Here is a 12,702-nt window from a genome sequence, read left to right as displayed (position 1 = left end):
TGCCTGGCCTATTTCACTCAGCATAATACCCTCTAGCTCCATCCATGTTGTTGCAAATGATAGGATTTGTTTTCTTCTCATGGCTGAATAGAATTCCATTGTGTATATGTACCACTTCTTCTTTATCCATTCATCTACTGATGGACACTTAGGTTGCTTCCATATCTTGGCTATAGTAAATAGTGCTGTGATAAACATAGGGGTAAATATGTTGCATATGTCTTGTTGAATCAGGGATCTACTTTTCTTCGGGGAAATTCCTAGGAGTGAAATTCCTGAGTCAAATGGTATTTCTATTTTTAGTTTTTTGAGGAGCCTCCATATTGCTTTTCACAATGGTTGAAACAATTTACTTTCCCACCAACAGTGTAGGAGGGTTCCCCTTTCTCTGCATCCTTGCCAGCATTTGTTGTTCCTAGTCTTATCCATGTTGGCCATCCTAACTGGTGTGAGGTGATATCTCATTGTGGTTTTATTTTGCATTTCCCTGATAATTAGTGATGTGGAGCATCTTTTCATGTGCCTGTTGGCCATCTGAATTTCTTCTTTGGAGAAGTATCTGTAAATATCCTCTGCCCCTTTTTTTAATAGAGTTACTTGCTTTTTGGGTGTTGAGGTGTGTGAGTTCTTTATATATTTTGGATGTTAACCCCTTGTCGGATAAGTCATTAAAAATATAGTCTCCCATACTGTAAGATGCCTTTTGTTCTGCTGATTGTATCCTTTCCTGTTCAGAAGCTTTTTAGTTTGATGTAGTCCCATTTGTTCATTTTTGCTTTTGTTTCCCTAGCCCAAGGAGATGCATACAGGAAAAAGTCGCTCATGTTTATATTCAAGAGATTTTTGCCTATGTTTTCTTCTAAGAGTTTTATGGTTTCATGACTTACATTCAGGTCTTTGATCCATTTCAAGTTTACTTTTGTGTACGGCGTTAGACAATAATCCAGTTTCATTCTCTTTGATGTAGCTATCCAGTTTTGCCAACACCAATTGTTGAAGAGGCTGTCATTTCCCCATTGAATATCCATGGCTCCTTTATCATATATTAATTGACCATATATGCTTGGGTTTACATCTGGGCTCTCTAGTCTGTTCCATTGGTCTATGGGTCCATTCTTGTGCCAGTATCAAATTTTCTTGATTACTGTGGCTTTGTAGTAAAGCTTGAAATTGGGGATTGTAATATACCCCCCAGCTTTATTCTTCCTTTTCAGGATTGCTTTGGCTATTCAAGGTCTTTTGTGGTTCCATATGAATTTTAGAACTACTTCCTGTAGTTCGTTGAAGAATGCTGTTGGTATTTTGATAGGGGTTGAATTGAATCTATAGATTGCTTTAGGAAGATGGCTATTTTGAAATATTAATTCTTCCTATCCATGAGCATGGGATGTATTTCCATTTACTGATATCTTCTTGTCTGGTTTTGGTATTAGAGTGATGCTGGTCTCAAAGAATGAGTTTGGAAGTATTCCCTTCTCTCCTGCTTTTTGGAAAATTTAAAGGAGGACGAGTATTAGGTCTTCACTAAATGTTTGATAAAATTTAGTGGTGTAGCTATCTGGTCTGGCGGTTTGTTCTTAGGTAGGTTTTTGATTACTGATTCAATTTCGTTGCTGGTTATGGGTCTGTTCAGATTTTCTGTTTCTTCCTGGGACAGTCTTGGAAGGTTGGATTTTTCTAGAAAGTTGTCCATTTGTTCTAGGTTATCCCGTTTGTTAGCATAAAAATTTTCATAGTATTTTTAAATAATTCTTTGTATTTCTGTGGTGTCTGTAGTGATTTTTCCTTTCTCATTTCTGATTCTGTTTATGTGTGTAGAACCTCCTACTGACTTTTGGCTTCATTTGTTCTTCTTTTACTAGTTTCATTAATTGTGAGTTTAGACTGTTCATATAGGATTGTTCTTCTTTCCTGAGGTAGGCCTGTATTGCAGTATACTTCCCTTTTAGCATGGCCTTTGCTGCATCCCACAGATTTTGTGGTGTTGTGTTATTTTTGTAATTTGTTTCCTTATATTGCTTGATCTCTGTTTTTATTTGGTCATTGAGCCATTGATTATTTAGGAGCATGCTGTTAAGCCTCCACGTGTGTGGTATTTTTTGTTTTCTTTGCATAGCTTATTTCTAGTTTCATACCTTTGTGATCTGAGAAGCTGGTTTGTACAATTTCAATATTTTTGTATTTACTGAGGCTCTTTTTGTGGCCTAGTATATCATCTATTCTTGAAAATGTTCCATGTGCACTTTGAGAAGAATGTGTATCTGCTGTTTTTGTGTGGAGTGTTCTGTAGATGCCTGTTAGGTCCATCTGTTCCAATGTGTTGTTCAGTGCCTGTGTGTCCTTACTTATTTTCTGTATGGTTGATCTGTCCTTTGGAGTGAGTGGTGTGTTGAAGTCTCCTAAAATGAATGCATTGCATTCTATTTCCCCTTTTAATTATGTTAGTATTTGTTTCACATATGTAGGTGCTCCTGTGTTGGGCACATAGATATTTATAACAGTGATATCCTCTTGTTAGACGGACCCCTTTATCATTATGTAATGTCCTTCTTTGTCTCTTATGACTTTTTTTGTTTTGAAGTCTAGTTTGTCTGATACAAGTACTGTAACTCCTGCTTTTTTTCTTCCTATTAGTTGCATGAAATATCTTTTTCCATCCCTTCAATTTTAGTCTGTGTATGTTTTTGGTTTTGAAGTGAGTCTCTTATAGGCAGCATATAGACGGATCTTGTTTTTTTTATCCATTCAGTGACTCTATGTCTTTTGATTGGTGCATTCAGACCATTTACATTTAGGGTGATTATCGATAGGTATGTACGTATTGCCATTGCAGGCTTTAGATTCATGGTTACCAAAGGTTCAAGGGTAACTTCCTTACTGTCTAAGAGTCTAACTTAACTCACTTAATATGCTATTACAAACACAATCAAAAAGTTCTTTTTTTCCTCCTTTTTCTTCCTCTTCCATTCTTTATATATTAAGTATCATATTCTGTATTCTTTGTGTATTCCTTGACTGACTTTGGGGAAGTTGATTTGATTTTGCATTTGCTTAGTAATTAATTGTTCTACTTTCTTTACTGTGGTTTTATTACCTCTGCTGACAGCTATTTAGCCTTAGGAACATTTCCATCTATAGCAGTTGCCTCCAAAATACACTGCAGAGACAGTTTGTTGGAGGTAAGTTCTGTCAGCTTTTGCTTATCTGGAAATTGTTTAATCCCTCCTTCAAATTTAAATGATAATCTTTCCTTGTAGAGTATTCTTAGTTTGCTGCCCTTCTGCTTCATTGCATTAAATATATCATGCAACTCCCTTCTGGCCTGTAAGGTTTTTGTTGAGAAGTCTGTTGATAATCTGATGGGTTTTCTTTTGTATATGATCTTTTTTCTCTCTCTGGCTGCTTTTAATATTCCATCCTTATCCTTGAGCTTTGCCATTTTAAGTATTGTATGTCTTGGTGTTGTCTTCCTTGGGTCCCTTGTGTTGGAAGATCTTTGCACCTCCATGGCCTGGGAGACTATCTCCTCCCCCAGATTGGGTAAGTTTTCAGTGATTACCTCCTCAAAGACACTTTCTATCCCTTTTCTCTGTGTCTTCTTCTGGCACCCTTATAATGTGAATATTGTCCCATTTGGATTATTCACAAGTTCTCTCAATATTCTTTTATTCCTAGAGATCCTTTTTTCTCTCTGTGCCTCAGCTTCTTTTTATTCATCTTCTCTAATTTCTATTCCATTTACCATGTCCTCTATTTCATGTAATCTGCTTTTAAATCCCTCCATTGTATGTTTCACTTCAGATACAGTATTTCTTAATGATTGAATCTCCCTCCTGAATTATTCCCTGAGTTCATGAATATTTTTCTGTACCTCCATGAGCATTTTTATGATTTTGTTTTGAAATCTCTTCCAGGAAGATTGATGAGTTCATTTTCACCTGGCCCTCTTTCTGGTGTTGTGGGATTTTGGTTTGAACCAGGTTCCTTTGATGTTTCATATTTGTAGGTGGCACCCTCTAGTGCCCAGAAGCTTTACTCCCTGGAGCTGCTCAGCCCCTGAAGCGATGGTGTGAGTTGTATGCAAATGTCGCTGGTGGCTGTGGGGAGGAAAGAGTTCTTTCCTGTTTCCTGGCTGCAATGCCTGTTTCCCCTGCCAGAGCACAGGGAGAAGCCTCTATGCTTTGCATTTGTAGATGCCATAGGCTGAGCTGCCCTCTGGCTGGCCTAGCGCAATGGCAGGGGCAGCCAGTGTGTAAGCTGGTTCTAGCCATGAGGAAGGTGCATCAGGCTGGGTATTATGGTAGGAAGCTTGTAGCTGCATAGCCAGCCAGGGGGATGGAGCACCTGAAGCTCCTGAAAGTTCTCAACCTGTTAGGCAGAGGGCACCTGCACAATTTTGTCCACCTGTCCTTTCTCTTGAGCAGCAAGGTCTGTGCAATCCTTTCCCCTTTCGCAGCTCTTTCCTTGTCAGAAAGTCTCTCAGACTGCTTGCCTTTCTTTTGTCCCAAAGCGGCCAGTTGTGGATATGTGTTTTCCACAAGTGGCTGGAATCTCAGTCTCTCCAAGTATTCCCCCTGTTTTAGCTTTCCAACCCCACTTATCTCCAAAGAACCATGTAATGTAGGTTTGTGCTCCCACAGCAGATCTCCATGCTGGGTGTTCAGCAGGCCTAGACCTCCACCACCTCCCTGCTCCATTTCTCTTCCTCCTTCTGGTAAGCTGGGAAGAGTGAAGGGCTTGGGTCCCTCCAGATCATGGCTTTGGTACTTTACTCTTTTCGTTAACGTCTGCTGTTTTCCCCAGGTGTAGGCAGTCTGCCACAGCCTTCTTTCTTGTTGCTCTTTCAGGATTAGATATATTTGGTATATTTTCATATTATATATGGTTTTGGGAGGAAGTTTCTGTCTCACCTCTCATGCCACCATCTTTAATCCCCCCAAGAGTGTCTCCTCCTGTTTTTGTAAATAAAGTTATATTGGAAGATAGCTGTACTCATTTATTTAAACATTGTCGTGGCTCCTTTTTAGCTACAGTGGTGGAGAGACCATATTGTTCCAAAGCCAGAAATATGTACTCTCTGGCCCTTTGTGAAAAAGCTTGCTGTTACCTGCTCTAGGAGATGTCCATTTTTCCTAAGGTTTGGCAATTCCAGAATCTCAGATGAATTTCCAGGATTGTTATCAAGTTTTCTCCTTTCTGGCTAGCAGGAGTTCCAGGACTCCTATTAAAGTTATCTCTGTGATTATGTCTCAACTTTGCAATGCCTGTGCTCTGCTAGGCCTATACACTTCAACCTCAAGCCTGGTACCTACAGAGAAACTCCATATGGACTTCTAGGGCCACTGTTTTCTCTGTTTCTCAGGCTTGTAAATTCTGTGTTCCAGCTGGCCCAGTACTCATCTCTGTTCCTTAGCCAAGTGAGACCAATGTGCTATGCTTGGGTGCTCTCTTCCAGTTCTGAGGTCTGGCAAGTATCCCGAAAAATGAAGTGAAGGCCAGTTAGGGCTTTTACCTCATGCATTTTCCTCCTGTCATGAATCTCAGTCCTGCACTGCCTGAAAATGGCTCATGTATTTTGTTTTGTTAATATATTATTAAAGAGAAAAGGCAAATCCAGTACCCCAACTAGTGAAGTTATGATGTGGAACTCTCATTCTTTCACTCAGGTTCTTTTTCTGTGAGAAAAAAAAAGAATTTATCAAAATCTTACTCTTATTATCCAGATAAAAAGTTGACTCTGAAGAGAAGGATTTTAAGTTGTGCTATCATACAATTTGGTTAGAATTTTTTTACTGAATACCTCACATGTAACTCATTATTGGTTAATCTAAGAATTAGTGTATGGTTAGATTTATAACCAAAATTTTGTTCACCAGTGTGTTTTCTCAATTTTTCATTTTGTTTTTAGATAGAAATTAGAATCAAACTTTTACTTGTACTATATGCTATGAAGTGTGATCTATATTTTATTTAGGTTCACTTTGATGGCTTTTTCTAGGAATATTTATTCTCTTATATCAAGGAACCTCATCATCCCCCTGCCAGATGCATGTGTTTATAATTAAAACTTTAGACATTGTTCGAGAGAATCATGTAAGACTGCTGGAATTAGTAGTGGTTGTCTACTAATCACTAACTTAGTGATCAAATTTTTATGTGAAAAATAGCAGCTTCGTAGCAAATTGATTACATAAGCTTACCAAGATTTAGGAAATCATGTCCCCATAAGAAATGAACCTTTTCCCAGTAATGGTGTTGGCTATTGAGTTCTAGAAAAGCTTTAAACTTCTCTGCTATCCTTTGCTGATGGAAGTACTTTTGAATCTGAGTTATATAACTTATGAACAGGAGAGATTTCTGAATGCTCATATAAAATGTCTCTTGGGTTTGTTTCCACAGCTCTTCTTGGGTCCCTCGGGGAAATTACATAGAGTCAAATCGTGATGACTGCACAGTGTCTTTGATCTATGCTGTGCACCTTAAGAAGTCGGGTTATGTCTTCTTTGAGTACCAGTATGTCGACAACAACATCTTCTTTGAGTTCTTTGTAAGGCCTTTTATATTCTATAATTTACATTTTAAGGGACTTTCTTATAAAATTTCTCATGATCAGTTGTTCCCCATTCCATTCCACTGTATGCCTCCTCAGTTTTTACTGTTAACTGAACCTTTTGGTATTAAAAAAAAATACAAATTTTTTCTATAACATTTCCTGGTTAATATGGTTTCTTTACCTCTAAGATCTTACCTTTAGGGTACCACTGGGCTTGTCTGACTTCTGAATATGATTATTTAGTGACCATTTGGTTTAGGCTTTGTACATGACAATTATGTTCCCCAAGATTCATTTTAATTGTTTTTCTATAGTTATAAATGATATTTTGTTAAAAATATATTTTCACCAATTTTGGTTTTAATTTAAGAGTTTTTCTTCTCTGAAATATCAAATATTTAAATTATTTAATTGTATTCATGGGCAATATTTCAGAGGTAGAAGTGGCTGTTTGTTTCTGATTCTTGTTTTGAACAATCTATAGCAATCAATGGATGAGATAGTTGATGTCCCTGGTAAGAGATGAAATAAATTACAGATATAGGATAAAATAATAGGTTAACTGAATAGGCTATTATGAAAATTATTTACCTATTTTATATAAACTCTATCTAATCTAGCAAGTATTTGTTGTGGCAGCGACTCAAATGCTTGAGGAAATATTTTCTGATGGACTTCTTATACCAAAGAGGTATGTGTTGTGAAAGGAACTGGGAAAATATCTTATAAAATGTTTCTGTGGTCCAGATTTCAGGAACAAATGTACTAATAATTCTAAAACAAATTTATATTGCTCTTGAGAACGGACATTTCTAAATCAAGAGTTTGGTAGGAAGAGATATTTTTCATAAAAGTCTGAGCCTTAGATATGAAGCCATGAGATTCTGGCTCAGGTTTCAGCCCTACAGTTGCTAGTTGTGTGTTATTGAGCAATGAAACTAACTTTCCAGCTCTCAGCATTCCCTTTTGTAAAGTGGCTTGCATGACAAGACCTTTTAAGGTGCCTCCTAGCTCTTATATCCTTTGATGAGTTTAAGCAACATTCAAAAGATTTGCTTTTTAAGCTACCTTTTGTTTGCAAAACACTTCTCAGAGTGAATGATTTCCTATACTACGGGATATATTTGCAATGTTACTGCAACTAAATAAAGTTAAGAAGCAAGGTAACTATACAGCTGTTAGAATAAGCATTAGTTTTATGCTGTCCAGTAAGTTCTTCTGAGAGTTGTTGATAAAGGTGCTCTTAAGGCAGGAAGTTTCATTACTTCCTTTCAGTGATGCCTGTGCTCTTCTGGTTATAGACTGAAAAGGGGTGGCAGGCTCATGTTCCTTCTTTCATTGATGATTCAGCTTCATAGGCTGCAGTTTATTGACTCAGAGGGTAGTACTGCATGGTCATCACACCAGTGTTAATGGAAAGGGTATGTTTGAAGACTGAAAGATGCAATTGTACCTGTGGACATTAAATAATTTAAAACAATTAAGTATGTAATTTTAGAACTATGTGGAAATTTTCATTCAGCTTTCCACCCCCAACTCCCTTTTTAAAAAAATGATGAACCTGGATCCCAGAGAGAATAAGTTACAGGTTACATAACAATAACAGGTTATATAATAATAATTGTAATATATAATAAGTAATAACATATATATAAAATAAGTAAAGGTTATACCTTTATTAATTACTTCAGAATGAATCACAGAACTCATGTCTCCAGAATGCCACAATAACATATGAAGTCTGATCAGTTGGGAAAAACCTTTCAGCTTATTCAAACCTTGACTACTAAAGGTATATTCAGGGTCCATATCTGTTTAAAAATGGCCCAATGTTTGCATTAAAATATGCTTTATAGTATAGATCTGACACTATAATTCAATGAAAGCAAATATCCTTGGTAACTAATATTCTCTGGTGTTCGGATATTAAAAGGATCTATTTTTGAGTTAGTCTTTAGGAAATGTCTCTTAAGGAGAACATTTTAATGTTGTTTGTAAACTGGTCATGAGGCTGAATGAAGCGGCACAGATTAAGAGAAGAAACGAGTAGCTATGTTGGCAGAAGTGTAGGGATGAACTCTTATTTTAACCCTATTCATTTGCTGACTGCTGTGCAATATGAAAGATCGCCTAACCTTTGGATGTCTATGAATTCTTCATAGTCTGGAAATGTAGTGTTCCAACCTGTAGGTGTTTTGGAAGAATTGCCTGAAAAGCACGAAGTATTTGGTGCTGAAGATATTTGAACTGGCATGGCATATGATTAACATTTACTCACAAAATTTCAGAACTTTGACTTTGGCTGTAGCCACTTACCTATACTTTTGGATTAAGTTCTGGGGAATTGAAAATAAAGCAAATTTCATTTATTTATTAATTAAAAATTTTGCTGCCCCAAATATTGTAAAAACAAACTTTATTTTTATGCTAGTAGGCCTACATGGTGAACAGGCTTTCAAAACATTTTGGTAAATTGGTCTGATTTTTGCAATGACTTTTCTCCTTTATGTGCATTTTCAGTGTTAAGTGTTGTCTCCCCTTCTCTCCTACTCCTCTTCCCTCCTTCCCCCTCCCTCCTTCCTCCTTCTCCTTCCTTCTCCTCCTACCCCCTCCCTACTTGCCTTTTTGTTACAATAATGAAGATGGTTTATTTAGAACCACTCCTATGCAATTGTTTCTTGGGCTACAAAACCCTGCATGTACTTCCTTGTTGAGAATTACTCATGGCCATTGTGTAGTATGTATTGAAAGAAGCTTTTGCTGCCTGTCTTATTCTGAGTAATGAACTAATTAAAGCCATTATTTAAGAATCTTTACTGGGATCTTTGTCTTTAATCCACAGATTCAAAATGATCAGTGCCAGGAGATGGACACCACCGCAGACAAGTGGGTGAAACTCACAGACAATGGAGAATGGGGTTCGCATTCTGTAAGGCTCTCTTTGTTCTGTTCCTCCCCCACCCACATAATTCTTCTCCTTCTTTTTCCCAATCTTTTTTTAAAAGTTTATTTTAAGAAAATCAAATCGTTTGTTAACTTATGCAATTTCTAGTTAAGCAGAAACTGCTGCTGCATTTCATGAATGCAGGTTCATTCTAGGTATTTTTTCCCTACATTTCTCTTTCTCCTTCTGTTCCTTTCCCTTCTCTTTCCCATCATGTTACAGCTTTCCTCATTTTCAAAGGGGCATTAAAAAGAAACAGGACTATTCAAAAGTAATACACAAAACCTCCAAGTAAGTAAGTTTACAGATTTACCTGTCACGTGGGAGAGAGTCAGTGGTTCTTGGCATTGGAAGGATCCTTGAGTTCCTTTCATCCACTTGTTCTGTACTCTTCCAACAAGTGATTTTCCAGCTTGTCTTTTTGGTCTCTGTACTGATTCCATCATAAAATTCAGCCAAGTTTGATGTCTGTACCAGCTTCCTATCTATTTGCTACCCATGGTTCAGAGGTCTGCCCTCTCTGGTTGCATGAAGTAAAGGAACCACCTACTTTTCCACAGGACAGCTCTAATGCTTGAAGGCAATTATCAGGTAAATCTGTGGATCTGTTTCCATTTAAGGCACTGTCCCTATGCAGTGAGACATGGATTTAAAACCTAACCCTGGCTTGTAGTAGTTGTGCTTCTTTAGGCAATAGGCTTGATCTCTTTGAGTCTGATTTTTCATGTGAAAAGTGGGAGCAATCATGCCGGGTTAATGAGATGTTACATGGGAAGGGCCTAGCGCGGTGCCTGCAATGTAGATTGTGCTGTTTCAGTAAGCAACCATCCATCCTTCCTTTTTGTGTGGTAGTAGGTGTCTTGTCTTTGAGTAATTAACACAATGTACCCTTTCAGAGTACTTTTTTGATCTGTATGCCTGGAAGTGATATTAGTACTGCTTAAGATCCATTCACCTAAGCATGTATTCAGTTGGGCTTTGAAGATGCAAGTAACCCTCAGTGAAAAATATCCTTTCCTCACTTATAAAGACTTAATACAAGGGGGAAGCACTTAATGCACTATTTTTCTGAATCTCTGGCAAGATGAAGTAGTTGGATATGTTTTAATGTTTATATAGCTTGCATTTGGCCAGCCAGGGACTACATACAATAAGGGTGGCAAATGAGAAAGCAAGGAACCCTTAAAATTAGTTTGTTTGACTGAATTCACATGCACTATAAAAGGAAAGTAGTTTGATTTATAAATATCAAATACCAGTGACAAAGGAAGCACACATTAGATGCAGTACCATTTAAATTCTAGACTTATGGAGCTCAGTCATATTATTCTCCTGTTGATGTTACAGTAATATTTGTCAAGTAATTTTAAAAGGACACAAACTAATTCTGTTGCCTTTTTGTTTTCAGTGCCCAAAGATCTACTTACGAATAGTGGTAGCCAATTAATATATAATTGGACTGAGTGCCTTTCACTCTCAGAAAGGAGTCCCTTTTAAATATAACCCAAGACTTCATGCAAATGGTTTGGAAACCATTTTATCTTTTTGGCTCAGACTTAAAGAATTTTATTTTTCTTATCTATTACTATATTTTTTGGGTTGGCAACTATATTTTTTAGAAAATGTGACTACAGGAGAGCTTGGGTCTGAATTAACAGGTTCAAATTAATGGTGTTTGAAGGATTAGCTTTTAGGAATGGTTGAAGTAGCATGGTTTATCTGAGGTCGGTGTCTTGTGTTTCTCTTTACAGGTAATGTTGAAATCAGGCACAAACATTCTATACTGGAGAACTACAGGCATCCTTATGGGTTCTAAGGCGGTCAAGCCAGTGTTGGTAAAAAATATCACAATTGAAGGTACTATACAGCAGTCTATTTTAGTAGTCACATATCACCTTTTATACTTATTTAAAGTTTGATTAAGTTGTTGGCATGGCAGACTCAATGGTTTATGCAACAGGAATTAATATGTTGGGCATTATACAGGTCTAGAGGTCCTGGTTTTATTTCTAGCAAATTGTTTGTTTTGTTGCACCCTTTAAAATGAATTACTTAATTTTTGTGAAGAAGTAAACATGATGACAGTTTTAGTTGTCTCCAAATAAAATTAAAGAATTTTTGTTAATAAGAGCCAATTTTTCACTCATGTTAACAAGAGCCTACATTGATGAGAAATGTCTGTTACTCCAAGCATTGAGCTTACTCAAGCCACAGCTATATCCATAAAAATAACACCTGTCTGCCAAACTTCATGTCTCTCTGAGCCAGCTTGGCCTATTCTGGTCCAGGAGAGCAGCCAGTAAGCCTTGGCATGGTTCATTCTCAGTGAGGGCTACTTTTAATTAAAGCAGTGATTCTCTATTAATGGCTTATATTTTAATATGTTCTATGTGTATTTGCTCCTGTGATGCTGACTCATTAGTCAGAGGGACATCTGCTGGCAAAGGCTGGAATTACACACCAGAAGTGAAGTCGGGCCATTCCTAGGCGTCTTTTAGTTCTTGCCTGGGACTTGATCAGTGGAGAAAAAGGGAGCAGGTAGCCACAAAGATCATAAGAATAAATAAACTCAGTTTATACATTTACTATACCTGTATCAGATCTCACTCTCTTGTTTAAGTCTTTGCTCTACTTACTATATTTTAATGTAGTATCTTTCCCAGTTTCTTACATACAGTAAATACTCCCTAGGTGTTAAATTAATGGGATAAAGGATTTAGGCCGAGCTTAATTTTGTATCTTCTCTTTCACTTCTGGTAGAAGCAGCAAGAAGAGTAGATTTGCTTGCTTCTATTGGCCTCCCCCTCCCATGCTCTGTTTTCCTTACCACACAGGGGTGGCATATACATCAGAATGCTTTCCATGCAAGCCGGGCACCTTCAGCAACAAGCCAGGTTCGTTCAACTGTCAAATTTGTCCCAGAAACACCTATTCTGAGAAAGGAGCCAAAGAATGCATAAACTGTGATGACAACTCCCAATTTTCAGGTAGGATTGGTCTTTGCCAATTTATGCTCTTTGTTCTTATTTTTCTGAATTTATGTTTGTCAAGAGTGCATAGTAACAAGGCAGAAGTCACATGTAAAATTTGAGGGTAACAGTGGGCAGAAACCAAAGTGAATTGATACTGAATGGACATAATATGACTTGCTGACACTGCTTTCTGCAGGACTTTCCCCCTTTGTCTGTGATTGTTTCTATTCCAC

At 37.4% G+C, this 12,702-nt stretch overlaps 1 protein-coding gene across 2 annotated transcripts in view; it reads left to right on the top strand.

Annotated features, from left to right (window-relative positions):
- The window catches only part of ELAPOR2 (endosome-lysosome associated apoptosis and autophagy regulator family member 2), a 193,349-nt gene that overhangs the window by 106,989 nt on the left and 73,658 nt on the right, over positions 1-12,702 (top strand). For both annotated transcript variants that reach the window (XM_057504468.1, XM_036911855.2), the window contains exons 4-7: positions 6,400-6,547; positions 9,396-9,482; positions 11,249-11,354; positions 12,332-12,484. In XM_057504468.1, coding sequence (XP_057360451.1) covers positions 6,400-6,547; positions 9,396-9,482; positions 11,249-11,354; positions 12,332-12,484 — 494 coding nt within the window. The remainder of the gene's footprint in view (positions 1-6,399; positions 6,548-9,395; positions 9,483-11,248; positions 11,355-12,331; positions 12,485-12,702) is intronic.

Source organism: Manis pentadactyla, chromosome 7, assembly GCF_030020395.1.
Source record: "Manis pentadactyla isolate mManPen7 chromosome 7, mManPen7.hap1, whole genome shotgun sequence".
Lineage (NCBI taxonomy): Eukaryota > Metazoa > Chordata > Mammalia > Pholidota > Manidae > Manis > Manis pentadactyla.
Note: the sequence above shows the minus strand (reverse complement) of the source record. Positions and strands in the feature narration are given on the sequence as shown.